The sequence below is a fragment of the Chenopodium quinoa genome, unplaced genomic scaffold, assembly GCF_001683475.1.
Source record: "Chenopodium quinoa cultivar QQ74 unplaced genomic scaffold, ASM168347v1, whole genome shotgun sequence".
Classification (NCBI taxonomy): Eukaryota; Viridiplantae; Streptophyta; class Magnoliopsida; order Caryophyllales; family Amaranthaceae; genus Chenopodium; species Chenopodium quinoa.
In genome coordinates this window covers 2,742,811-2,770,472 of record NW_018742577.1, presented here as the reverse complement: position 1 = coordinate 2,770,472, position 27,662 = coordinate 2,742,811, and the positions used below count along the sequence as shown (strand labels likewise).

Sequence of the window (27,662 nt, the reverse complement as noted above, 5' to 3'; positions counted from 1 at the left end):
TGTCTTTGGAGAACAAGTCTTACTGAAGTTTGACTTCAGCTGAAAGACCAGTGTTCTTTAAAAAGACGAGTTTTGTCAGCAATCTGAAACCCAGTTACCCGAAGGCGAAGGTTTCAGACGAGGCTGAATAAAAAACCCTTAAAGAGTAGATAGAACAAAGAAAATTTTGAAAGGATAAAAAGTTGTAAACATTTATATAAATGGCGGCTCCAAGGCCTTTCATTAATTCAAAATGTACTTACAAAGATTGTTCTGCCCCGAAGGGTTTACACATGGTATTTTTTCAGTACATCAGTGTTCCAGTGATTTTTCAACTCAGTTCCATCCAACTGCCGAAGTCGGTATGTCCCTGGCTGAAGCTCATCATAAATTTCATAAGGTCCTTCCCATGCAGCTGAGAGTTTCCCATGGATTCGGCCTTTCTGAACTGCAGCAGCATTCCGAAGGACAAGGTCTCCAATTTTGAGAGGCCTTGCATGGACCCTTCGGTTATAAAATTTGCTGATTCTCTGCTTATAGGCGGCCATTCTGTCTCGGGTTGAGTCTCTTACTTCGTCGAGGAAATCGAGAGATTCCCTCATCAGTTGCTCATTCTCAGCCGAGAAGTGGTGCACTCGTAGGCTCTCAGAGCCAATTTCCACTGGAAGGACGGCTTCGGCACCATACACCAGTTCAAAAGGTGAATAGCCCGTTGCTTCTTTTTCAGTTGTCCGAAGGGACCAAAGGGTTCCTGGGAGCTCCTCCAGCCACTTGGACTTTTGATCTTTCACCCTCTTCTTGAGGGCATTTAAGATCTGTTTATTTGCAGCTTCGGCTTGTCCGTTACTTTGCGGGTGGCATACCGCTGAATATGCCAGTTTGATGCCGAACTGATCTGTATACCGCTTCAGCGGCAAGTTATCAAATTGCCTCCCATGATCGAAGACAAATACTCTCGGGATGCCAAACCGAGTGATGATATTTTGCCAGATAAATTTTCTGACAGTTTGCTCTGTAATGTTCGAGGCTGCTTCGGCCTCGATCCATTTACTGAAATAGTCGACACCAACTATCAGCCATTTTTTCTGGTACACAGCCTCTGGAAATGGTCCCAGTATATCCAGTCCCCATTGGGCGAACGGGAGTGGATTAAGGATCGGCTGAAGATCCCTTGCTGGCTGATGGATAACTGGAGCGTACTTTTGACATTTTTCGCATTTCCGAACCAGCTCCTTAGCATCTGCGATCATGGTGGGCCAGTAATATCCAGCCCTGAATGCCTTGTGGGCTAAGGTCCTTCCCCCAATGTGGTTCCCATAGATGCCGAGATGAATCTCCCTTAGGATATAATCTGCATCTGTTGGTCCCACGCATTTCAGCAATGGGGCTGAGAAGGATTTTTTCAGAAGTTCCCCCCTGAAGACAATGAACCTAGAGCTGGTTCTCTTTATCTTGGAGGCCAAAGCTTTATCTTCGGGAGTTTCTCCCCGAAGCTTGAAAGCTAGGATGGGGTCCATCCAACTGGGCTCTGGGTCAGCGCAGCACACTTCAGGTGCTTCGTCGACACTTCTCTCTCGGCGCACTTCTACATATACAGATCTGTTCAGCTCGGTAAGAGATGAACTGGCAAGTTTGGAAAGTGCATCGGCTTGAGTATTCTGACCCCTTGGGATCAGCTGAACCTCAAAAGTTTTCAGCTCTGCAATGACTGACTTGATCTTGGCAAGATAAGCTATCATGGAGGGCTCTTTGGCCTCGTAGCTGCCACTGATCTGATATGCAACTAGCTGAGAGTCTGTTTTCAGGCAGACATGATCGGCTTCCAGGGAGATGCACAATTCTAGGCCGGCGATTGCTGCCTCATATTCGGCTTCATTGTTCGAGGCCTTAAAAGAAAATTTTAGTGCATACTCAAAGGATTTTCCTTCGGGAGAAGTTATCACCACTCCTGCCCCCGAACCGTTTTCGGTGGAAGATCCATCCGTAAACACGGTCCAGACTTTCTTTTCACTGTCTAGCGCTTCTTGGTATGAGCATTCGGCCAAGAAATCCGCTAGAGCTTGAGCCTTAATGGCAGCCCTCGGACGGTAGCTGATGCTGAATTCGGTGAGCTCAAAAGCCCACTTGGCTAGCCTACCAGATTTTTCAACCTTGCCGAGAACTTTTTCCAATGGCTGATCAGTTAAGACCACTATCTGATGGCAATCAAAATAGGGCCTTAGCTTCCGAGCAGCTACTACTACCGCGAAAGCGACTTTCTCGAGTAGAGGATAACGAGTCTCGACATCCGTCAGTGTATGACTGACAAAATAGATCGGCTGCTGACTTTTACTTTCTTCCTTCAGCAATACTGCGCTGATGGTGGCTGGGCTAACGGCCACATATAGGTACAAAGTTTCTCCTTCAGCTGGGCTAGACAGCGTTGGGAGTTGAGCCAGATGCTCCCGAAGCTGTTTAAAGGCGTCTTTTTGCTCTTCCTCCCAAACGAGCTCTTTTGTTTTCGGGAGTTTCAGGGCTTTGAAGAAAGGTAATCCCTTATCCGAAGCTCTGGAAATGAACCTCGAGAGGGCTGCCATTCTTCCGGTGAGCCGCTGAACATCCCGCTTCGTTTTCGGCTCAGGAAGGTCGAGCGCCGCTTTGACTTTAGAGGGATTGGCATCAATCCCCCTTTTGCTGACTATGAACCCAAGGAATTTCCCTGACTTCACGCCGAAGACACACTTCTTCGGATTCAGCTTCATTTGATGCTTTGTCAAGGTGGCGAAAGTTTCAGCCAGGTCCTTTACATGGTCCTCTGGTTTTTTGCTTTTGACGATCGAATCGTCAACATAGACTTCCATGTTTCGGCCCTTTTGATCGGCAAAAACTTGATCCACCAGCCTTTGATAGGTTGCCCCCGCATTTTTCAATCCGAAGGGCATCATTTTGTAATTGTACACCCTAGCGTTCGTGACGAATGCTGTCTTTGCTCGATCGTCGGGGTGCATAAAGATCTGATGATACCCGAGAATGCGCCCATGAAACTAAGCAAGGCATGGCCACTTGTCGAATCGACTAGCTGATCGATCCTCGGCAAGGGATAGAAATCCTTCGGACAAGCCTTATTTAGGTCCGTGAAGTCAACGCACATCCTCCAGGTACCATTGGGCTTCTGAACCATCACCACATTTGCCAGCCATTCTGGATATTGGCAAGGTTCGATGAATCCTGCCTCCATCAATTTTTTGACCTCGGCTGCGATGTCTCGGTTCTTATTAGCGGAGTAATTCCGCTTCTTTTGCTTAACTGGTAGACACGTTGGGTCAACATTAAGCTTATGGGAGATGAGGTCTGAACTTATCCCGGGCATATCAGCTGCCGAGAAAGCAAACATATCTCTGTTGTCCCGAAGGAGCTGAATAAGTTCACAACGGGTGTTCGGATCAAGGTCCATCCCGATTGTTACACATTTATCAACGTCTCCTTCGGCCAACTCTACTGTTTCAGTATGTTGGTCCATGTCCATTGCTGATGGACTGGACTCTTCATAATCTGGCCTGCAGGGCCAATGTCAGCAGGTGTCCCAGTCTTTTTGTTCTTCGGCTGGCTCTCTGAGTCTTGCGGCTCAGCTGAAGAGCTAGCCTTTTCCCTTTCGGGCCCTTTACCTCTGGGTACAGATCCTTGGGCCGAAGCACTTAGGCCTTTCGGCTTTTTTGTGCTTGGCTCTCTTTCTTTTTCTTTCTCCTCCTCATCCTTGTCGTCATCTGGGCGGCTACTGGATGGCTTGAGGTAGTTGCACCTTCGGGCGTCCTTTTGGTTGCCCTATATCCTTTCGGGGAAGCCGGCGTCTGAGACGTAAATCATCAGCTGATGATAAGTTGAGACGACCCCTTGGATCTCATGAATTATGGGTCTCCCCAAAATCACGTTGTACACTGAAGGAGCGTCAATTACCAAAAATTCAATCATGACGTTCCTGGCTGCCTCATCGCAGCCGATGGTGACAGGAAGTGTCACCTTCCCATCTGGATAAGTTGAAGCCCCGTTGAACCCGGATACCGGGTAGGGTACCGGCGTAAGGTGCTTGGGCTTCAGCTTGATTTGATTGTAGGCCTTTCGGAACAGAATGTTTGCTCCGCTGCCACCGTCAACAAGGACCTTACTGACGTCGTGGTTGGCCACCGTGGCGATGATCACCAACGGATCCTCGTGAGGGAACGTAATCCCCCGGCAGTCGGCGGCTGTGAACGTCATGTTCGGCACCGGCGACTGGGGAGATTGAATGTCAGCGTTGTTCACCTGGTGAGTCAAAGCTCTAAGGTGTCGCTTGTGCTCCCTCCGAGAGTATATTCCTCCCGAGATAACATTGATCGGAGGGAATTTCCCCTCCGGCTTTTTATTGTTTTTCCGGGGGAAGTCGAGGTCTTGCCGAGAGTCCTTTGCTGACTTCTCGGATTCTTTTTTCTCGCGGTGATCCGCGATGTATTTTTTCAAGTATCCCTTCCGGACCATGTCCTCTATCTGGTCCTTCAGTTGGATACACTCCTCAGTGTTGTGTCCCGAAGACTCGTGGAACTCGCACCACTGATTTTTATTTTTTCGCTGATACCACTCTGGGAGTGGTCTCGGCTTTCGGTAACTCTGCTCTTCCTTCGTCACGCTGTAAATTTTGGCGCGTGGAAGAGAGAGCGGAGTGTAGGACTCGTATCTGCCTGTGTATGAGGCAGATCTTTCCTTCTTTGGGTCGCTGGTCGAAGATTGCTCCGAGGCCTTTGACTTTCCCTTTGCCTTATGGCCTTGGCCTTCAGACAAGGGTATTTGTCTTTGTTTCCCTCCCCCAAATTGAGGTTGGGTTTTCGCTTTGTTCCATTCTTCGGCTCGGATGAACTTATCCGAGGCATTCAGAGCTTCCTCCAAGGTCTGCGGGGTATGCATGACCATGAAGTCTAGGAACTTTCCGGGCTGAAGGCCATTCTGCATCGCAAAAACGGCTAGCCCTTGGTCCAGCTGAGAGACGCTGGATGACTCGTTACTGAAACGGGTCAGATAGTCTCGGAGGCTTTCGGTTTCCCCCTGTTGCAGACTCATGAGTTCTGCAGTAGTCTTCTCTCGGCGGTTTGCCGTGGAAAACTTGCTCCTAAATTTGGAGGACAGATCATCCCACCCTGTTATGGAGCTTTGCTTTACTCCCTTGGAGATCCACGCTTGCGCGACCCCCTTGAGAGTGGTTAGGAAATATTTGCACCAAGTCGCTTCGGATCTGGGGCAAAGATGCATATGAGTCTCATACGAGGCCACATGATCCTTCGGATCCGAGGTCCCGTCATATGTGATGTGCGACGGTATTTTAACCGTGGGCACACGCTCTTCCAGTATCCATTGCTCGAATGGTGAACTGGCGGGTAGCATAACGGCCTTGCCCTTGTTCCTGGCCGAAGGGACCGCGCTCCGCCCTCTTAGAGAGGTAGGAGTGGTTTTCGTCCCTGGCTGGGAAGTCTCGGCCTCGGCTGCTGGGAACGAGAGGCGACTGCGCACGCTCGATTCCTTGCCGCCGAGTCGGTCGAGGACGCTTCGGCGAACAGTCTCAGGTTCTCGGTGAGTAGATTCTGGCCGAGAAGCTGAGCTGCTGCTCTTATGCGTTTCTGGTCGTGAGGATGAGGATCCTTTAAAAAATTGAGGGTTCTTTTTCCTCTCTTTTTCATTCTTCCAGGTATCCTCTTCCCACTCTTCCAGCTCCCGGAAGGAAAGAAGCTTCCCACCATCATTGTTTAACTTCCTCCGCTGATGCCGAGTATGCGGAGGAGTTCGATCACGAGGTGGTGGCATATTTTGTGCCCTCATCGCCTCCATGAGTACTGCCAGCGCTCTTGCCACCTCTTCCGAGCTGGGCCCCGTTAAAGGGGTCCTCGGCCGAGTATGGGAATGAGGGCGTACAGCCGATGGTTGGCTTTGGGGCACTGAATGTATCCTATGATCGGACTCACCCCTGCTAGACCGAGAGTGACTCGGCCTATGATGAGAGTCATGAATTATAGGAGAAAGGGAATCCTCCTTGTATGATCCTCCCCCCGAGCTGGCACCCTTGGGAGAGTTCCGGTCCGGCGAGGGTGATGGTGTAGGAATTTTAGGCTTTTCGCCCGCTCCTTGACGGAGGCTTTTGCTCTTGCGGTTTTTAGCCATTGCTACTAAGATAATTGCAAGATGATCTTGGTTAGAAATTTGGCTTAAAGATTTTTGAAAGTCTTCCCCACAGACGACGCCAAATTGTTTCGGGTGAAAACAATGGGACCTTGCCGAAGGTCCGCTGAAACGGAGAAGACTGGATTCGGTCCAAGTTATGTTGGGCCGAAGGTTTCCTGCACAGTAAACACACGTACTATATTTTATAAAAGGGTAACAAAATTTATCGTAATTGGATACCTAATCACTTACAATATATTTAATAAGATATTTGAATATGATATTCATATATGTCATTATATTTTTATTTTTTTTTGCTTAAATATCACATGCTTGATATGATCAATCAAATTACCAATATTTTCTATAATTATTTGTAAGTTCCACGCAGTTAACCAACGTATACGTAGTAAAAAATTGACTAAGAATTCAAACCAAAAAATTTAATTAACCAGATTTTTTTCATGCATGTCATAAATTGTGCTAAAGTCTTTGGGTTTGAGATCGTTAACTCCAACCCGCTGCTTTCAAAACTATTTTAACGATTAACTATTTGTAACAAGGTCTATATATTTTAATAGTCTCATATATATATGCATGCATGTCAGAGTTGATATATTTAATTTGACAATCATATACATTATTGTTATAGGCCAACCATTTGTATATACGGTATTATGTAAATTTATATGGTTGGCATAATATATTATCGTGATATATGCCAATTATATAAATTACAAAAATAGAATATTTTACCTAATCTAATATATATAAATAAAGTAGGCATTTTTGGAGAGCATTTGGAGCGCCACGTAAGAAATATACTTATTTTGATCAATAAGAAGAAAGATTTGTATTTTATTTTTGAATTAAAAAATTATGTCGCCACCTAGATAAAAGTAACGAATTAGATTTGATATATCTAAAATTTTAATGCCACGTAGATTATAATCCACGAATTAAATTATTTTAATGAAAAAAAATAAGTAAAAATATAGGAAAAGATAAATTTATTAATTCAATACTACGAGTATAAGAAATCCAAAAAAATATACTAAGAAATATTTAAATGATAAACACTTATAATAAAGTTTGATACCTATCATTACAAGATAAATTTTGATAGTATTTATGCTAAGAAATACAAATTTTTCGTTAATTATAATTAAATTAAAATTTGTGATACCTACCATTATAAATTGACACATCATACGACACAAACAAAATTTCGTATCATAAAAAAAACCCATCAGCGAATTTTGTGTTAGTAATTTGTGTTAATTTTTGGTCATCAATGGCTTGGTAATTTTTAGCTTAATTTTTAAAATCCTATGTTTAAATTAGTATTTCTAATTATTACTTACATTGTATTACTAAATGTTTTTTTACATGTAGATCTAACACATCATACGACACAAATAAAATTTTGTATCAATACAAAACCCCACCAAGCGAATTTTGTGTTAGTTTTAGGTCATCAATGTCCGGGTAATTTTTAAAATCTTATGTTTAAATTTATATTTGTAATTATTAGTTACATTGTATTTATTTTGGATACTTAACGATTATTTGTTTATGTAATGGCATACGATTAGATGTTGTATACTTAATATATGGATGGCTTTGGTTATTTTTGGAGATGATGAAAAACTTCCAATGCATAGATTTGATTTTATATCGCAACAATTTTTCATTTATTGGTAAATATATTGATTTATTTTATATAAATGTAAAGATTTAATTTATATCAATTTCAGTTTGGCTAACATTTCACGATTCAATTTATCCATTGATGTAGTTGGTTGGTTGTGGACGAGGTTGGTAATTCTATTGAAATAAAAGATATGGTAAAACAATGAATAATGATTTAGGATTTAAATGATTAAAAATTTATCATTTCACATTAAAGATTTTATATTATGGAAAAATATCATATTTACAATTTATTTATATTTAATAAATTCATTATAGATTATAGTAATAAAAAAAAATATTAAACTTTTGTAATTTGTCTGAAATTATTAAATACAATAAATCAAATAATTAAAAATCTTAGATGAAAAAACCGTGCATCGCACGAGCTTCCATCTAGTATACAATATATATATATATATATATATATATATATATATATATATATATATATATATATATATATATATATAATATTTAAATCAGTAAAAATAAGTTCAATTTAGTAAAATTCAGTTTTTTAATCAGTAAAAATAATTTCAGTTCAGCAAAATTAAGGTGAAGAGAATGGGACCTTAGAAAATTTAATTTCGATTTAAAACGACGAGAAGAGACAATATGGGTGGTGAGCGGACTACTAACTTTTCAGATATAAATTGTATTGAGAATATATATAATATGTTGAAAACTTAAAATTTATAGTATTATGAAAGAGTATTAAAAGCAAACTTATCACTAAGATATACTAATTAACTATAATATCAAAGATATTCACAGGATAATAATATATGATACCATAAATAACTAATAAGTTAATAACCAAGGTATCAAGAGATATATGATATCCTTAAAAAGTCTAAATATCTTGAGACCAATTCACTTTGGTGCGGTTAAATGTGCATGATTAGAAAAGGGACAGGGTTAGCCGATTAGGTCAAGGTGGGTGATTATTTATCGTTTTTATAAAAACCTAGTTTGTTACTCTGTATTTTTTGTTCATTTGATTATTTTTTTTTATTTTTTTTATTGCAGTTTTCACCATTTTTTGAAACTATAAGCAAATTATAATTCCAAGAAAATTAAAGTAATTTCTACTTTTTCAAATGTCAAATTCAAAATAAACGATTAATATAGGTATGAGTGATGACTAGATTTTAAGCTCATTATATATCCTATTCCAACTTAAGATGATGGTTGAAAGCATAAGCGTCTACCCAACAGACTTGAAATATTACACTTAAAAGGAAGGGTGGATAAGGTTTGAACCCATACCCTTTTTTTTTTTTTAATTTTTTATTTTATTTATTTATTATTATTATTATTTATTTATTTTTATTTTTTTTTTGACAAAGAGACCCATGGCCTTCTTGTCACGTTTATTCTAAATCTCTGATATCATGTTGGAAAATCATCTCAACCAAAAGCTTAAATGTATCTGATATCATGTTAGAAAACTAACCATCCCAACCAAAACCTTTGAAAATGGGTTGGATGAGATTTGAACTCGATCATAACCTTTGTGCCACGTTAATTCTAATGTCATGGTAAATTAGAGGATCATCATATCTTAACCAAAAGGTTAAGTAAAAAATTGAAACCCAATGATCGATTTATATACTCTATTACATCACTCGAATTATTAAATTGACCTTTTTATTTTTTGCATCACTTCCTATTTGGACAGTTTCTCTTTATTTTATTATACCTCTCCTAGTCTTCTTACATGGTCCTCACTCCATTTTTTTTTTGGCACCCTCTTAGTTTTTTTTTTTTTTTTTTTTTTTCTCTCTCCTTCGTCTCTCTCTTCCCACATCCCTTACATTTCACTATGTCATAAATTATTTCCCAACAAATACCACTTACAACCTTACACAATATTTTACTCAATTCAACTCACCCTCCTAAATCTATTTTCTAATTTAAATGTAGTGGCAAGAGGAATCATATGATTAAAAAAGGGCATGAATTCAGTAACTTACATATATGGTCGTTTTTAACATCAATCAATCAATCATAACTATATTAACTATTAATCAACTATATACTAAAAAACACACCAGCAATATGACACACGTCATTTTCTGGTGTGAAAAAAAAAATCCATATAAAACAAATTTTATACATAAATAAAATATTTGAGGTATCTTTCCACAGTATATATTACTAACTATAAACTTAAATAGAAAAAAAAAATTAGATTCTTATTAACAAAAATAAAAGATTTGATATCTTCCATGATAAATGCGTATTTGAATTATCTTTTGGGTAAATAGGCTCTTTCACAATAAATTGATTATAATATTTATGTAAATTTTTTCATATAATATTTATTTAAAAATAATTTTAAAAAACTATCGTGGATGATACAAGGACTTAACTTAATAAAAATATATATATATATATATATATATATATATATATATATATATATATATATATTATATATATATATATATATATATATATATATATATATATATATATATATATATATATATATATATATATATATATATAGAAGATTGAGCATGATTGTCCTTGCATTGTAATTTTTGCCTACCATATATTGACTCACTCGTGGTGCTTTTGCGAGTTTTCATCACCAAACTGCTGTGTCAAATTTCATTTTACTCGTGGTGCTTTTTATGAATTGCTGCCTACCATTCACTTTTTGCAATTTTTACCTCCATAATCCATATATTGACTCAGTCGAATACTCGATCGTCCTTGCTCAATAACTAATGTTTTAATTAGTTATGTTAGGTTCCGTTTATTTTACCTTATTTTTGCTAAACTTAAATTATTTTTACTGAACTGAAATTAATTTTACTAAATTGAAATTATTTTTACTGATTTTATATTATATTTCTTTTTAGAGTTACTGATTTTTACTGAATTGAAATTAATTATTTTTACTGAACTGAACTTGTTTTTATTAAACTATAATTATTTTTAATGAATATTATTTTTTTAAGGTGAATTGAATAGGACCTTATCGGTCTAAAATCTCTTACAGGTTAATTTAACTCGAATTAGCAGCCTGTAGTGCATGAGAGGAAAAGGACAGGGAGATTCACACCCTTTAAATGTTTCTAATTAATAGGGATTAACCCTCAGCCTTATATGATTGGAAGATTTTTTAGTTACCATTAAACAAAGACAAAGTACCTAATTGTCATTTCTATAGTTTTTAAAAAAAATAAAAAAAATTTGTCATTTCTACAAATACTATACTCTCTTCTGAGAAAATACAAGCTAATCTCTAAGATACACAATTCTTATTTATCCCGTGGCATTTTTGTAAACAAATTGATAACTTTTTCCTTAAAAGCGAGTCCCATAGTGATGATAATTGGATAAAATTGTTGATATATTTACCAAAATGTCATGTGATATCCTAAAGATTAACCTAGGCTCCTCACTCTTTTGGTAGAGTATGATATACGGAGTATGTAAATAACAATAAATACTTGTATGAGATACTTGTATGAGGGAGCCCTTAAAATTCGTTTATCACTTATCAAGTGATATAATTGTAAATAAATTTAACAAAAATGTCTAATTATTAGGACATTTTGTAATATATCAACAATTGTGGGCCTATGTTTAAATAAAAAATATTAATTTATACAAGTAAGCGTGAAGATTTTGCATTATCCTAAGGAGTTAGGATAAGGACGAGTTCACCAATAATAACAAAGAGCTAACCATCATAAGATTGATAACAATCAACGAGACATTGATGTACTCCCTCTGCCCAAGATTATCTGCACCAAACAGCCTTTTTGCGGACTCCTAGGTAAAACTTTTAGTGGAGTTTAATTAAGTTTGGGTGGGTTTAACTAAGTGGGAAAAAGAAGGGAAAGAAGTGGTCCCTTATTTTTTTTTGTTTTAGGGTGGGTTAAAGTAAGTGGAAAAAGGTGGAAAATTGAAGGCCCCTTTTATGAGTGGGAAAAATGTGGAAAATTGAGTGTAATTAAAAGATATTAAACAAAGTTAAAAAATAAAAGTAAGGGTAAGGTGGTCTTTTTACTCTTTAAAATTTACTAAAAGAGGAAAGAAAAATATTTATTGCACATAATAGAAAGCATCCACTTATGACAAATGTTGCAGATAATTATGGGCGGAGGGAGTATATGATTGAACTTTGAGTGGTAAGAGTTATCAAATTTGAAAGATTATCAAACAAGACAAGTCAATGAACTTATCATTTTTTACTTTGACATTAGTAGACAATATTTCTTAACGGATACTAGTAATACTACAAGTACCATTTTATTTGCCTTTTTACCTCTTTATTTTCTTAACAGATGTGCCAAAAATACTTCGTGACAATTATAATCAGATAAAGAGATTAGGAATCTAAAAGAGCACAGTAGCACACAACTTTTCTAGAAAATTGCTTGTCCACAAAACACGTTTATTTGTTCATCCGTTATTTTTCGTTTGTCCCATTTAGAACATCAATTCGAGGAGAGTGAGACCACTTCACTACCAATATTAGTCTATAAATAATGGTTTAAAGCAAATTTTCAAATAGAAAAATACCAATCTATTAGTGCATAGACTTCTATAAAGAAAGAAAATGGAAGCAAAGGCAAATAGTGATGGAAATAACAAACGATGGTCACTTCAAGGGATGAATGCTCTTGTCACCGGTGGTACCAAAGGCATTGGGTATACTATAACATTTACAACTCTTTTGTGTCTTTTATTTTATTTATTTATTTTTTAGATATGTTAAACATTTATATATAATAATTGCAATTGATCGAACAAGTCAAGTTTTTGTGTTTGCTAATTACTTAATTTATTGGTTCATTTGGATTTTAAAAGTACCTAGAGCAATAGATGCAAATAAATGATTGATTACAAATTAGTCATCACAATTTAATTCTTCAAATACTTTATTAACAAAACTCGGTGAACAACAGTATATTATTAGTATGTCTAACTCACGAACATTTTATTAAGTTTTGGTCCTTAAAATCATTGTACAATTGAAGTTTTACGGTTTTTCTTGATAATATTTTCTAAGTTTTAGGATATATATACTACATGTTTTTTCATGAAATTTTGTTCAATGGAATTTTTTATTCTTTTGTCTAGTATTATGAATTTATGATACAAATATTATTGAGTTATAAACAGGCATGCAATTGTAGAGGAACTTGCGGAACTAGGAGCAAGTGTTTATACATGCGCTCGCAAAGAAGAAGAGCTCGATGCATGTTTGGTTGATTGGAAGACTAAAGGTCTTCAAGTGAGTGGCTCAATCTGTGATGTTTCTTCTCAACCTCAAAGAGAGAAGCTTATGGAGACTATCAATACCATCTTTGGTGGAAAATTGGACATACTTGTAAGTTCGAGTTCAGTAATTTTCATATATATACACATATATGGTCATTTAATAATATTATAAGCTATGCGAGAATCATGGAGTGGAGGGACGGTTTGTCCCTCCATCTCCTCTAGGAGTGACCTGAGTTCGATCCTTTCCCTGTATCCAAGTTCAATAAACTCTATATATATACAGTTATCAGATCTTTAAGATAACTATAGAAGAGTCGCCTTTGTCAATTTATTCATTTGTATTCCATAATAATAACAGATCAAGAATCAATATAACTTTACTCTTGGAAATCAAGCTATATTACTTGTTGAATTTCAGGTAAACAATGTTGGTGGTGGCATAATGAAAGAAACAATTGATTACACAAGAGAGGATTTCTCATATGTAATGGCCCTTAACTTTGATTCAGCATACCATCTTTCTCAACTTGGTTATCCTATGTTAAAGGCCTCAGGGGGTGGCAACATCATATTCCTTTCATCAATTGCTAGTTTCTTCGGCATCAATGTTGGCTCCATTTATGGAGCCACAAAAGGTACACTCTGATGGAACATTATTTTTTTGTCTTACTTTTTGAGTTTTAACAATATTTATTTGTATTATATTATATCTCTTTTTTACAGAATAATATTTATAAGAAAAATTTAGTGTTGATTTATTATGTTTTTTTTAAAAAAAAAAAATTATTTTATTTATTTTGTAGGGGCGTTAAACCAACTAGCCAAAAATTTGGCATGTGAATGGGCCAAAGAAAATATTAGGGTGAATTCTGTTGCTCCTGGGTACATTAGGACACCTATGGCTGATGTGGTAATATTCTTTTACTCGTACTAAATTATCTATTTAATTGGTTGTATACTTTACAAATCACCCCTTTATAATGTTATATTCCCTCCATCCCTGATTATATAATTGGCCATGTGTATGCTTCTAATTCATATTTACAAAACACTTGTGTAGTTAACATACATAGAATTGTGCTATAAGTTCTAAAAATTCTAAGCTTAATTAACATATCATATCTATTAAAATGTAAGAAAGTTTAAAATTTAACATACTATATGTTAGCATAATTTGACAAACTTTTGATCCGTCTTAATTAATTAGGTCTCTTTACCATTTTTTTTATAACGTCCCAAAATAATATACTCCGCTATGTTACTTCAACACCCTACTGTACGTGAGTTGTCGCATGTCAAATAGATCTTCCAACACTTCGACACCACACGAGACCCTATAGTTGCCTTCGATGAGATCATCGTGTCGGATAAGACACCCAAATTCGAGTCCGAGCAACGTAGATACTTCAATTCATACTTGCATTCTACTAATCATTCCCTTTAATTTGACAGTTACTCAGTAAAAAGGAGAATTTGGAGGATATCAAGTCACGAACAGCTCTTGGACGTGAAGGAGAGCCTCAGGAAGTGTCAGGACTAGTGGCTTTCCTTTGCATGCCAGCATCTTCCTACATTACTGGCCAAACCATATTTGTTGATGGTGGAATTACTGTCAATGGTTTTCTACCAATTCTAAGCTAAGCTAGGATAATTACTACTCATGTTTTATTACTGTCAATGGTTATGTTTTTTGTTCTGATTTCGTGTTATATGTAATGATTGAAATTTAATCGATTTATATCATAAATTTTGGACACATTTATCCTTTCTATAATTTTGATGTTCCAATTTTATCCCTATTGAAGTATTAATTAGTGCACACTAATAATATGCGCATCAAAAAAAAAATCAATGTAGGAGAGATAGGTATGAGTAGGCCAACACGATTGTTCAATCTCACCATAGTACCATATGGTCCATATTAGATGTGTTAAAACTACACCCAACCTGACCTGAATCGACCCGAAAAATATTCATTCAGATTTGAATTCGCGTGGACATAATAATTTAGCATGACTCAACTTTTAAAATTAACCCGTTCTCATCAAACCCGATTCAATCATCCGAATTGACAACTCTAGTCCATATCAACTAAAAAGCCAACCATGTAGCAATTTACATGATTGACCCTTTATTTTGTCGATAGTATTAGTATTTTTCTTTTTAAAAAAAATTATTTAATAAGTCAGGTTATAATATCTTTCCTATTTTTTTTACTTTTTTTAGAACAATGATAAAAAAAAAAATAAAAAAAAAAGTATTGTAACAAATACACTTATCCTGCTATCCATGGTAGATTGTGACCAACAATCGTGCCGGCTCCACTCATACCTATCTCTCACATGTAGCCTGTTCAGCTCCACAGGTTATCACTTGAGAGTAGAGGGGGGAGGTAAGAGAATTCAAAAAAAAAAAAAATTCAAATTTAGATTTAAAAAAAAAAAAATTCCACAAAGAAATTAAAGAAAATGGAAGCAAAGACGATTAATAATAATGGAAATAACAAACGGTGGTCACTTCAAGGGATGAATGCTCGTCACCGGTGGTACCAAAGGCATTGGGTATTATATTTACATACATTTCTCTCCTTTTTATTTTTTTGTTTTCTTAATTTTTAATTGTTTGATGTGTTGAACATTTAAAAATCAACCGATTAATAATTGTCGTTTAATTACTTAATTTATTGGCTCATTAAGATTTTATAATTTAATTGATTGATTGAAAATAATGTCACAAATTAATTCTTGACCATAACCATCTATTAAGTTTGAGAGTGATCTATTAATTTTTAATTGTTTGATGTGTTGAACATTTAAAAATCAACCGATTAATAATTGTCGTTTAATTACTTAATTTATTGGCTCATTAAGATTTTATAATTTAATTGATTGATTGAAAATAATGTCACAAATTAATTCTTGACCATAACCATCTATTAAGTTTGAGAGTGAGGGATAATTCAAGTGGTTAAAGATTCCCTCCCGATTCCAGGAGATCTTGGGATCGATTCTCACCCCCGCCCTTGTGGCTCGCTCTCTAAACACCAAAAAAGAAAAACCATCTATTAAGTTTTATGCTGCCTCAATATCAATTGATTCTTACAAGTTACAATCATATATATATAGTTTTGTTTTGCTTTGCTAATATATAATTCGTAGTAATTAGGAAATTGTATTATTTAATTTAATAGATGATCAATTATGTTCGCAGACATGCAATAGTAGAGGAACTTGCGGAACTAGGAGCAAATGTTCATACGTGCGCTCGTAACAAAGAAGAGCTTGATGCTTGCTTGGTTGATTGGAAGACAAAAGGCTTTCAAGTGGATCGATTTGTGATGTCTCTTCTCGACCTCAAAGAGAGAAGCTTATGGAGACTATCAATATTACTTTCAATGGAAAATTGAGCATACTATATATATATATATATATATATTAAGGGGGCGTTTGGTTCAGAAAATGAAAACGGAGTGGAAAGGAAACAAATAAGACGGGGGAAAGGAATCATTTAAATATTACCTTTTTATTTGTTTGGTTTAATCATGAAAAGGGTATTTGTTAAGAAGAGAGTAAGGATATTTGTTACCCCAAGTTTTTGAGAGGTAACAAATGAGGGGTAACCATTACCTTAGGGTAATGGTAATTGTTACCATGCCTTCAAACCAAACACACGGTAACGATACCGGTTTAATTGAATCCGTTTCCAATTCAAAAAATACACTAACCAAACGCCCTCTAAGAATCTATAGAAGAGTTTTCCTTAATCATTGATTTACATCTTATAATTGGGTCAATTAATTGTTGTTGTTGATGAAGCATAAGGGTATATGCTGCCTTTTTTTTATTTTATTTTATTTTATTTGGTACATAGGTTTCTTATCATCCAATTTAATTTACTTTCTAATTTAAACGTGATGATAAGAGGAAATATGTGGTTAAGAAAAGTCCCGAACGAATTCAACAATTTCCGTATATAGTCATCTTTTTAATACACGAGCAACCATAGAAGAACAGAGTTTTCTTCTCCAAGCTAAGCAAGGTTTGGTGTAGATGGTTAAGAATTATGAAGTATTTACTCTATTCTTTTTTGCTTGACTTGTTTCTTTTATCATGCTTACCAATGTAAAAATTTAACAATCAATAACTTTAATTCTCCATAAGTAAAAAATATAAAAGTTATATATTATGATAGTACTCATTGAGACGAATTCAAAAAGATCCAACATGAATATGTTTTTCGTTACATATTATTCACAAAAGACGGTCAAAGGAGGGGTGGTGAACAGTGTAAAAGTCAAAGCGGGTCAAGTAAAAAAGAACGGAGGAAGTACCTTGTAATAAGTTTTAGCCTTAAGGTCACTAGATTGAACATCTTAAGAGTTAAGAGTAGGTACTTGGGAATAAGGATCACATTACCTACATACTCCCCCTCAATTCCAAGTGCATAGATATTCCGTAAAATCACAATATAACTAGTTGATTTTCAGGTAAATAATGCAGGTGGTTGCATATTTAAGGAAACAATCAATTACACAGGAGAGGATTTCTCACATGTAATGGGCCTTTGCTTTGAATCAGCATACCATCTATCCCAACTTGCTCATCCTATGTTAAAGGCCTCAGGGGGAGGCAGCATCGTATTCATTTCATCAATTGATAGTATTTTCGGAATTAATGCTGGTTCCGTTTATGGAGCTGTAAAAGGTACATTCTAACAAAACAATGTCATCTGTCCATCTTTTTGAGTTTTGTTTATACAAAATGCTCTGTATATCACTATTTACAAAGTGTTTCGAGTAAAAATAATGGGACCTTGCCGAACGTCCGCTGAAACGGAGAAGACTGGATTCGGTCCAAGTTATGTTGGGCCGAAGGTTTCCTGCACAGTAAACACACGTAAACTAGCCTCGGGGGTGTTGCCGAGGAAGGCCCCTCCGATGCTAAAGTCAGTACAATGTGTAGAAAGAGAACACTATGCAAGAGAAATTTTTGCTTGAGGCTTTATTTGAGTATATGAGAATATATGAATCTATGAATGAATCCCTGAATGTGTGAATATTGATGGCTTTTATACCTCTTCATACATGGAGAAGTTGGGCCTTAGCCCAATTGGCTTGCTTTGAGGGCTGACCTTTGACTTTAACACAATTGGAGAGTTGAACCTTGACCTTGGGCTTTTAATTGGATCATTTAATGCCTAGGCCCAATTGGACTAAATTGGACCCAAACAACTTGCCCCCCAGACCCGATTTGGAAGGATGACGGGTCGGGTTTGATTTAATTCAGAAAAGGAGGGAAGTAAATGATTTAATTAATCCAAAAATTTGAATTTAAACCGTAATTAATGAGATAACAACGGTTAAGGCGGATGATTGTGGAAGTTGGACGGATAATGGGCAGTTTAATCGCAAGGTCGTGTGTTTAACGGTTACTTAGTGGGGTATTTAAGAGAAATTGAAACGCGGACTCCCCGTATTCCCGTTCTTGGAGAGATATAAACAGAGGCGCGTCATCTCTCCTCACTTATTCACCAACACAAACCCAGAATTCTTCGAGAGAAACCAAGAACCCGCATCAAAACTTCACAAATTCCCCGAGCATTAAGCTTAGAAACTGAGACTTGCCACTACGAACTCGTAAATCGGCAACTTTCGCTTCAGATTAAGGTAAATTCCTTTGATTTCAGTTTATTTTTCTTCGAATTCGAACTCCTTCCTCTTTTTTTTTTTTCTTCGACTTTTTTCTTCGAAATAATCAATGGCAAGAGGAGTTAGAGGTAGAGCCCGTGCTCCAAGAAGAGCAAGGCCAATTCCCGATCCTAGGAACAGGATTGGGACCTGGAATGGACAAAGGCCAGAGTCTGACCCTGCTGAAGGGATTAGGGCGACTCCAATTTCCTCGGCTCCTCCTCAGAGAACGGAGGGGCCGAGCGCTTCTGGACGGGACGATGAAGTTCCCGCTGTCCTTTGGGATATCCTCCCCGGGTTTTCAGAGTGGGAGAATGCCGAAGTAGCTTCGGCCATGATAAAGAACCGCCCCTACTCATGGTGGGTGGAGAATGCCGAACAATATCGGTTTGCCGAGCAAATTGAGTTGCATTACGGCATTTTTGAAGCTGATGGGTATTGGTGCCGAATGCCCGCGGCATCCGATAGAATCCATCGTCCACCCCCGGGGTATGTGGGGGTGTACACAAGACAGCTTCAGTACGGGCTGAGGTTCCCTTTGGACGTATTCGTCCGAGACTTGTTGATCCATTACAACATCTCCCTATGTCAGCTAACTCCTACCAGCATCCGAAGGGTGATGACATACCTATGGGTCTGCAAGTTCTTCAAGTATGTGTCGAACCTGCACTGCTTCAAAAAGCTTCATCGGCTAGTGCCAAATATTCAAAGTGGGCACGGAAGCCATGGTTCTGGGTGGTACCGAATTGAGTCTCGGCCCCAGTACCTGACCATGTGGCCGAACGACTCTTCAGACAAGGACTGGAGAGGTCAATGGATTTGGGTTAGGGCACCCACAGATCCGGGCCACCCTTGCGTCTTCAGCGCTCCCCGGTACCTTGCTGAGCCTGATCCCGAAATGGGAAGTCTAGGTCCCCCCGCAGATAACGGGCCGGATCCGAACCTTGATCAACAAAATATCTTCGGCCAGCTGCCGAACCGGGGGGGCAGCGGCCGAATGCAGCATATCCCGGAGACTTGGCTCCCCGATACGCATTATGTTTTCCAAGAGAACATGCTAGCAGCTGTTGGCCTCAGCCGAAAGTTTAAGGATGGTAAGCTTCTTCGGCTGGGGCCGAGGCTTTTTAATTATCTCTTTTTCTCCTCACTTCGCTTTTTTATGCTGTGCCAGCCTAACTGAACTGACCTTTCCCCTTTTCTTTTTCAGAGCGGGACGAGACCAACGTTGGCATTAACTACGCTCGTCTTGGCGTCAACCGAGAACGAGTTGTAACTGATCGGGCCCCGTCTATCACTGAGCCGAGGCATAGGGAAGTTCATCTAGACTCTTCCCACTTCCAAATTGAGGTTGTTGCTCTGTATCAGAGGCAGAAGCCTTGGTGGAAGAAGAGAGACCCCTGGTTTCAGCTGTTGGACGAAGAAGCTGAAGCTGCCCGTACAGCCGAAGAGGTTGCACGGGTTCTCGAAGCTTGCGAAGGAGGAGAAGGGTCCTCCAGAGCTGCTGAAGAGGAAGCTGCAGCTAGGGCAGCTGAAGAAGACGAGGCTCTGCTGAAGACCTCGGTGAGCTTTCAGACTTAACTTTGTCTTCTTTTTTTTTTTTTTTTTTTTTTTTTTGTGCTCACATTCCTCCTCCCCCCTGTCTGTTACAGTCTGAAGAGAGTAAAAGACACAGAGAAGGGAAAGCCCCTGTTCGTCCCGAAGACTAAATACAAGAAGAGTCTTCAGACTCAGACATGGACGAGCAGCCCCTTCAAAAAAGGCGTCGAAGAATGGCCATCATCGGGCCGCATGACTTTCAGCGGAGGCCGATGACCATCGGAGTTGAAATAAGGGTACCCGAGGAAGGCAATGGATCGCCGAGGGTTCCCCGGCCACAACCTCAATCACCTCAAAAGACCCCTCCGCCACCTCTTGAGATGGAGGTGGATCAAAAAACTCCCGAATCTAAGGGAGGGGTCCAAGAAGAAATTCAGGAGAGTGCTGCTGAGCACAAGAATAAAGATGCCGTGATGCCCAGTGCTGAGGGTTTCACGGCAGACATCGCAAGAGAGGTTGAGGCTTTCGTCCTCACCCCTGAAGAAGAGGAGGTCATAGTAATTGACTCCTCTGAGAAGGATGATGCTGAGCCATCCAAAGCTAAACAAGCTCCATCGTCATCCTTTCCCTCCTTCCAGACTCTGCAATCTGGAGAAATGGGTTTCTCGGCCCCCCGAATTCCAATCCCAGATCACATCTGGGACCTCATATGGGGTCAGAACCGAGAAGGAGCTGCAGCCTACTTCGGTGATTTTGCTGGCATGTCCGAAGTAGATAGGGCAAGAATCTGGTCGCTGAAGGCCACTGCTGGGATGGGCGAATCCAGCAGATCAGTTCCTGACCCAGCCAGGTCTAACCAACTGCTGATGATGCAGGTGATTTTCCTTGCCTTTATTTCCTCTAAAATTCAGCTCTATTTTTATTTATTTTTATTTTTTAACTTGTCTTCCTGTTTTCAGTTCGTGCACAATCAGACTCTCACTGTAGAGCTGATTGATACCCTACAAGATAGGGTAGACGCTGCCGAGCACGACAAGAAGGTAGCTGAAGAGGAATTAAAGCTTGCTAAGCTGAAGCAAGCAGCAGCTGAAGAGAAGCAGCAGAAGGGTGAGGAGTACGAGAAAAAAGCTGCTGAAGCCCTCAAAACCTTCTGCGACGCAATGGAGAAGGAAGTTTTTCCCCCACTGATGGAAGGGGAAAAATTCCTCCAGGAGCACATGGGAGTGGACGTCTCCAAATTCAAGGCTGCCGTTGAGAGCCGTATTCAGGAAGGAGCTGTTGTACAAGCTGAAGTGCAGCAACGGCTAGAAGCTCTTGAAGCCAGCAGAATGGCTGCTGAAGAGCTGCTCCAGGCCAGGGACGTCCAACTCTCAGAGGCTGCTGCTGCTGCTGAAGCTCAGAGAGCTAAGCTCCAAGAGGCTGAGGATCTGCTGATGGCCAAAAAAGAAGAAATGGCCCAGGCTCAGACAGAGGCTTCCCAAGTTCAGCAGGAGCTGAATGAGCTGAAAGGTTCCTCCTCCAAGCTTGCCGATGAGCTGAAGAAATCCAAGGAAGACTTGGAGGAGACCTAGAAGAAGTTAGCTGATGCTGAGGCTCTACTCAAAGTCCGTGTCTATACCCAGGAAGAATATGAAATGGGTTTCAGAAACGGGTTCAGAGTATGCCGAAGAGTCTGCCTTCATGCTGAGCCGAAGCTGGACTGGTCCAAGTGTGCTGAATGGGTCCAGAATCCCGAAGACCCTCATATGAAGTATGCAACTCCAGTCGAAGCTGAAATTCTTAAGGCTGAGGAAGCCGAAGAAGAAGCTGAGAGAATGGAGTTGGAGGCTAAACAGAGGGAAAGGGAGGCTCGGCAGAGTGCAAAGCCTGCTTCTTCTGCTGCTAGGGTTGAGGCCACCATGGGGCTCAACAATGCTGATCAGTCTGATCCTCGGGCTGAAGCATAGGAACTCGGGCAGTCGTCTTCAGAATCTTGCGGTTCATCATGCGCTTAACTTTAGACTTGCCGCTTTCTGAATTTTTTTGCCTTGTTTTTTGCTTCAGCTTGCCTTGTCGTACAACAGTTTATTTTTTTGCTTATGTACGTATTTCGGCAGCTGTTATTTTCCGTTTGTGGGCGGCTGCCGATACAGTTTAATTGAACTTGTAGCTCAATTTCTGAGCATAAATTATTAATTTGATGCTCTTTTCTTCAGCTGCTTTGTTTTTGAATGCTTTACTGTTTCTTCAATTCTGCTGAACATAAACTTGCACTGATAGTGCTCCTTGCCCCCCCCAGAAATTGAAGTATGGCTTCAGCTGAATAAACAATTTCTTCACTTCTTAAAAATGGGTATCCGAAACACAGGGCCAACTGAAGGCAATGTTTCGGATAATGGCTTTCTGGGATACAAGGCTCAGTTAAGGCAATATCCCAGAATTGGCCATGGACTCGTCTTTGGAAAACAAGTCTTACTGAAGTTTGACTTCAGCTGAAAGACCAGTGTTCTTTAAAAAGACGAGTTTTGTCAGCAATCTGAAACCCAGTTACCCGAAGGCGAAGGTTTCAGACGATGCTGAATAAACAATTTTCAACTGTTGCTGTTATCCTTGATTTTCTGTCTATCTTTGAAAAATGGATACCCGAAACACAGGGCCAACTTAAGGCAATGTTTCGGATAATGGCTCTCTGGGATACAAGGCTCAGTTAAGGCAATATCCCAGAATTGTCCATGGACTCATGTCTTTGGAGAACAAGTCTTACTGAAGTTTGACTTCAGCTGAAAGACCAGTGTTCTTTAAAAAGACGAGTTTTGTCAGCAATCTGAAACCCAGTTACCCGAAGGCGAAGGTTTCAGACGAGGCTGAATAAAAAACCCTTAAAGAGTAGATAGAACAAAGAAAACTTTGAAAGGATAAAAAGTTGTAAACATTTATATAAATGGCGGCTCCAAGGCCTTTCATTAGTTCAAAACGTACTTACAAAGATTGTTCTGCCCCGAAGGGTTTACACATGATATTTTTTCAGTACATCAGCGTTCCAGTGATTTTTCAACTCAGTTCCATCCAACTGCCGAAGTCGGTATGTCCCTGGCTGAAGCTCATCATAAATTTCAAAAGGTCCTTCCCATGCAGCTGAAAGTTTCCCATGGATTCGGCCTTTCTGAACTGCAGCAGCATTCCGAAGGACAAGGTCTCCAATTTTGAGAGGCCTTGCATGGACCCTTCGGTTATAAAATTTGCTGATTCTCTGCTTATAGGCGGCCATTCTGTCTCGGGTTGAGTCTCTTACTTCGTCGAGGAAATCGAGAGATTCCCTCATCAGTTGCTCATTCTCAGCCGAGAAGTGGTGCACTCGTAGGCTCTCAGAGCCAATTTCCACTGGAAGGACGGCTTCGGCACCATACACCAGTTCAAAAGGTGAATAGCCCGTTGCTTCTTTTTCAGTTGTCCGAAGGGACCAAAGGGTTCCTGGGAGCTCCTCCACCCACTTGGACTTTTGATCTTTCACCCTCTTCTTGAGGGCATTTAAGATCTGTTTATTTGCAGCTTCGGCTTGTCCGTTACTTTGCGGGTGGCATACCGCTGAATATGCCAGTTTGATGCCGAACTGATCTGTATACCGCTTCAGCGGCAAGTTATCAAATTGCCTCCCATGATCGAAGACAAATACTCTCGGGATGCCAAACCGAGTGATGATATTTTGCCAGATAAATTTTCTGACAGTTTGCTCTGTAATGTTCGAGGCTGCTTCGGCCTCGATCCATTTACTGAAATAGTCGACACCAACTATCAGCCATTTTTTCTGGTACACAGCCTCTGGAAATGGTCCCAGTATATCCAGTCCCCATTGGGCGAACGGGAGTGGATTAAGGATCGGCTGAAGATCCCTTGCTGGCTGATGGATAACTGGAGCGTACTTTTGACATTTTTCGCATTTCCGAACCAGCTCCTTAGCATCTGCGATCATGGTGGGCCAGTAATATCCAGCCCTGAATGCCTTGTGGGCTAAGGTCCTTCCCCCAATGTGGTTCCCATAGATGCCGAGATGAATCTCCCTTAGGATATAATCTGCATCTGTTGGTCCCACGCATTTCAGCAATGGGGCTGAGAAGGATTTTTTCAGAAGTTCCCCCCTGAAGACAATGAACCTAGAGCTGGTTCTCTTTATCTTGGAGGCCAAAGCTTTATCTTCGGGAGTTTCTCCCCGAAGCTTGAAAGCTAGGATGGGGTCCATCCAACTGGGCTCTGGGTCAGCGCAGCACACTTCAGGTGCTTCGTCGACACTTCTCTCTCGGCGCACTTCTACATATACAGATCTGTTCAGCTCGGTAAGAGATGAACTGGCAAGTTTGGAAAGTGCATCGGCTTGAGTATTCTGACCCCTTGGGATCAGCTGAACCTCAAAAGTTTTCAGCTCTGCAATGACTGACTTGATCTTGGCAAGATAAGCTATCATGGAGGGCTCTTTGGCCTCGTAGCTGCCACTGATCTGATATGCAACTAGCTGAGAGTCTGTTTTCAGGCAGACATGATCAGCTTCCAGGGAGATGCACAATTCTAGGCCGGCGATTGCTGCCTCATATTCGGCTTCATTGTTCGAGGCCTTAAAAGAAAATTTTAGTGCATACTCAAAGGATTTGCCTTCGGGAGAAGTTATCACCACTCCTGCCCCCGAACCGTTTTCGGTGGAAGATCCATCCGTAAACTCGGTCCAGACTTTCTTTTCACTGTCTAGCGCTTCTTGGTATGAGCATTCGGCCAAGAAATCCGCTAGAGCTTGAGCCTTAATGGCAGCCCTCGGACGGTAGCTGATGCTGAATTCGGTGAGCTCAAAAGCCCACTTGGCTAGCCTACCAGATTTTTCAACCTTGCCGAGAACTTTTTCCAATGGCTGATCAGTTAAGACCACTATCTGATGGCAATCAAAATAGGGCCTTAGCTTCCGAGCAGCTACTACTACCGCGAAAGCGACTTTCTCGAGTAGAGGATAACGAGTCTCGACATCCGTCAGTGTATGACTGACAAAATAGATCGGCTGCTGACTTTTACTTTCTTCCTTCAGCAATACTGCGCTGATGGTGGCTGGGCTAACGGCCACATATAGGTACAAAGTTTCTCCTTCAGCTGGGCTAGACAGCGTTGGGAGTTGAGCCAGATGCTCCCGAAGCTGTTTAAAGGCGTCTTTTTGCTCTTCCTCCCAAACGAGCTCTTTTGTTTTCGGGAGTTTCAGGGCTTTGAAGAAAGGTAATCCCTTATCCGAAGCTCTGGAAATGAACCTCGAGAGGGCTGCCATTCTTCCGGTGAGCCGCTGAACATCCCGCTTCGTTTTCGGCTCAGGAAGGTCGAGCGCCGCTTTGACTTTAGAGGGATTGGCATCAATCCCCCTTTTGCTGACTATGAACCCAAGGAATTTCCCTGACTTCACGCCGAAGACACACTTCTTCGGATTCAGCTTCATTTGATGCTTTCTCAAGGTGGCGAAAGTTTCAGCCAGGTCCTTTACATGGTCCTCTGGTTTTTTGCTTTTGACGATCGAATCGTCAACATAGACTTCCATGTTTCGGCCCTTTTGATCGGCAAAAACTTGATCCACCAGCCTTTGATAGGTTGCCCCCGCATTTTTCAATCCGAAGGGCATCATTTTGTAATTGTACACCCCAGCGTTCGTGACGAATGCTGTCTTTGCTCGATCGTCGGGGTGCATAAAGATCTGATGATACCCCGAGAATGCGCCCATGAAACTAAGCAAGGCATGGCCACTTGTCGAATCGACTAGCTGATCGATCCTCGGCAAGGGATAGAAATCCTTCGGACAAGCCTTATTTAGGTCCGTGAAGTCAACGCACATCCTCCAGGTACCATTGGGCTTCTGAACCATCACCACATTTGCCAGCCATTCTGGATATTGGCAAGGTTCGATGAATCCTGCCTCCATCAATTTTTTGACCTCGGCTGCGATGTCTCGGTTCTTATTAGCGGAGTAATTCCGCTTCTTTTGCTTAACTGGTAGACACGTTGGGTCAACATTAAGCTTATGGGAGATGAGGTCTGAACTTATCCCGGGCATATCAGCTGCCGAGAAAGCAAACATATCTCTGTTGTCCCGAAGGAGCTGAATAAGTTCACAACGGGTGTTCGGATCAAGGTCCATCCCGATTGTTACACATTTATCAACGTCTCCTTCGGCCAACTCTACTGTTTCAGTATGTTGGTCCATGTCCATTGCTGATGGACTGGACTCTTCATAATCTGGCCTGCAGGGCCAATGTCAGCAGGTGTCCCAGTCTTTTTGTTCTTCGGCTGGCTCTCTGAGTCTTGCGGCTCAGCTGAAGAGCTAGCCTTTTCCCTTTCGGGCCCTTTACCTCTGGGTACAGATCCTTGGGCCGAAGCACTTAGGCCTTTCGGCTTTTTTGTGCTTGGCTCTCTTTCTTTTTCTTTCTCCTCCTCATCCTTGTCGTCATCTGGGCGGCTACTGGATGGCTTGAGGTAGTTGCACCTTCGGGCGTCCTTTTGGTTGCCCTATATCCTTTCGGGGAAGCCGGCGTCTGAGACGTAAATCATCAGCTGATGATAAGTTGAGACGACCCCTTGGATCTCATGAATTATGGGTCTCCCCAAAATCACGTTGTACACTGAAGGAGCGTCAATTACCAAAAATTCAATCATGACGTTCCTGGCTGCCTCATCGCAGCCGATGGTGACAGGAAGTGTCACCTTCCCATCTGGATAAGTTGAAGCCCCGTTGAACCCGGATACCGGGTAGGGTACCGGCGTAAGGTGCTTGGGCTTCAGCTTGATTTGATTGTAGGCCTTTCGGAACAGAATGTTTGCTCCGCTGCCACCGTCAACAAGGACCTTACTGACGTCGTGGTTGGCCACCGTGGCGATGATCACCAACGGATCCTCGTGAGGGAACGTAATCCCCCGGCAGTCGGCGGCTGTGAACGTCATGTTCGGCACCGGCGACTGGGGAGATTGAATGTCAGCGTTGTTCACCTGGTGAGTCAAAGCTCTAAGGTGTCGCTTGTGCTCCCTCCGAGAGTATATTCCTCCCGAGATAACATTGATCGGAGGGAATTTCCCCTCCGGCTTTTTATTGTTTTTCCGGGGGAAGTCGAGGTCTTGCCGAGAGTCCTTTGCTGACTTCTCGGATTCTTTTTTCTCGCGGTGATCCGCGATGTATTTTTTCAAGTATCCCTTCCGGACCATGTCCTCTATCTGGTCCTTCAGTTGGATACACTCCTCAGTGTTGTGTCCCGAAGACTCGTGGAACTCGCACCACTGATTTTTATTTTTTCGCTGATACCACTCTGGGAGTGGTCTCGGCTTTCGGTAACTCTGCTCTTCCTTCGTCACGCTGTAAATTTTGGCGCGT

At 40.4% G+C, this 27,662-nt stretch overlaps 1 protein-coding gene and 1 pseudogene across 1 annotated transcript; both read left to right on the top strand.

Annotated features, from left to right (window-relative positions):
* The first annotated feature begins 12,141 nt into the window (after window positions 1-12,141).
* On the top strand, window positions 12,142-14,841 carry LOC110720967 (tropinone reductase homolog At5g06060-like). The gene is made up of 5 exons (XM_021900072.1): window positions 12,142-12,507; window positions 12,982-13,189; window positions 13,502-13,718; window positions 13,887-13,993; window positions 14,536-14,841. Exons 1-5 carry the CDS (start codon window positions 12,416-12,418, stop codon window positions 14,722-14,724), a joined length of 813 nt encoding a protein of 270 aa, XP_021755764.1. The 5' UTR covers window positions 12,142-12,415; the 3' UTR covers window positions 14,725-14,841.
* A 459-nt stretch (window positions 14,842-15,300) lies between these two features.
* On the top strand, window positions 15,301-17,797 carry LOC110720717 (annotated as a pseudogene).
* Window positions 17,798-27,662: the final 9,865 nt, after the last annotated feature.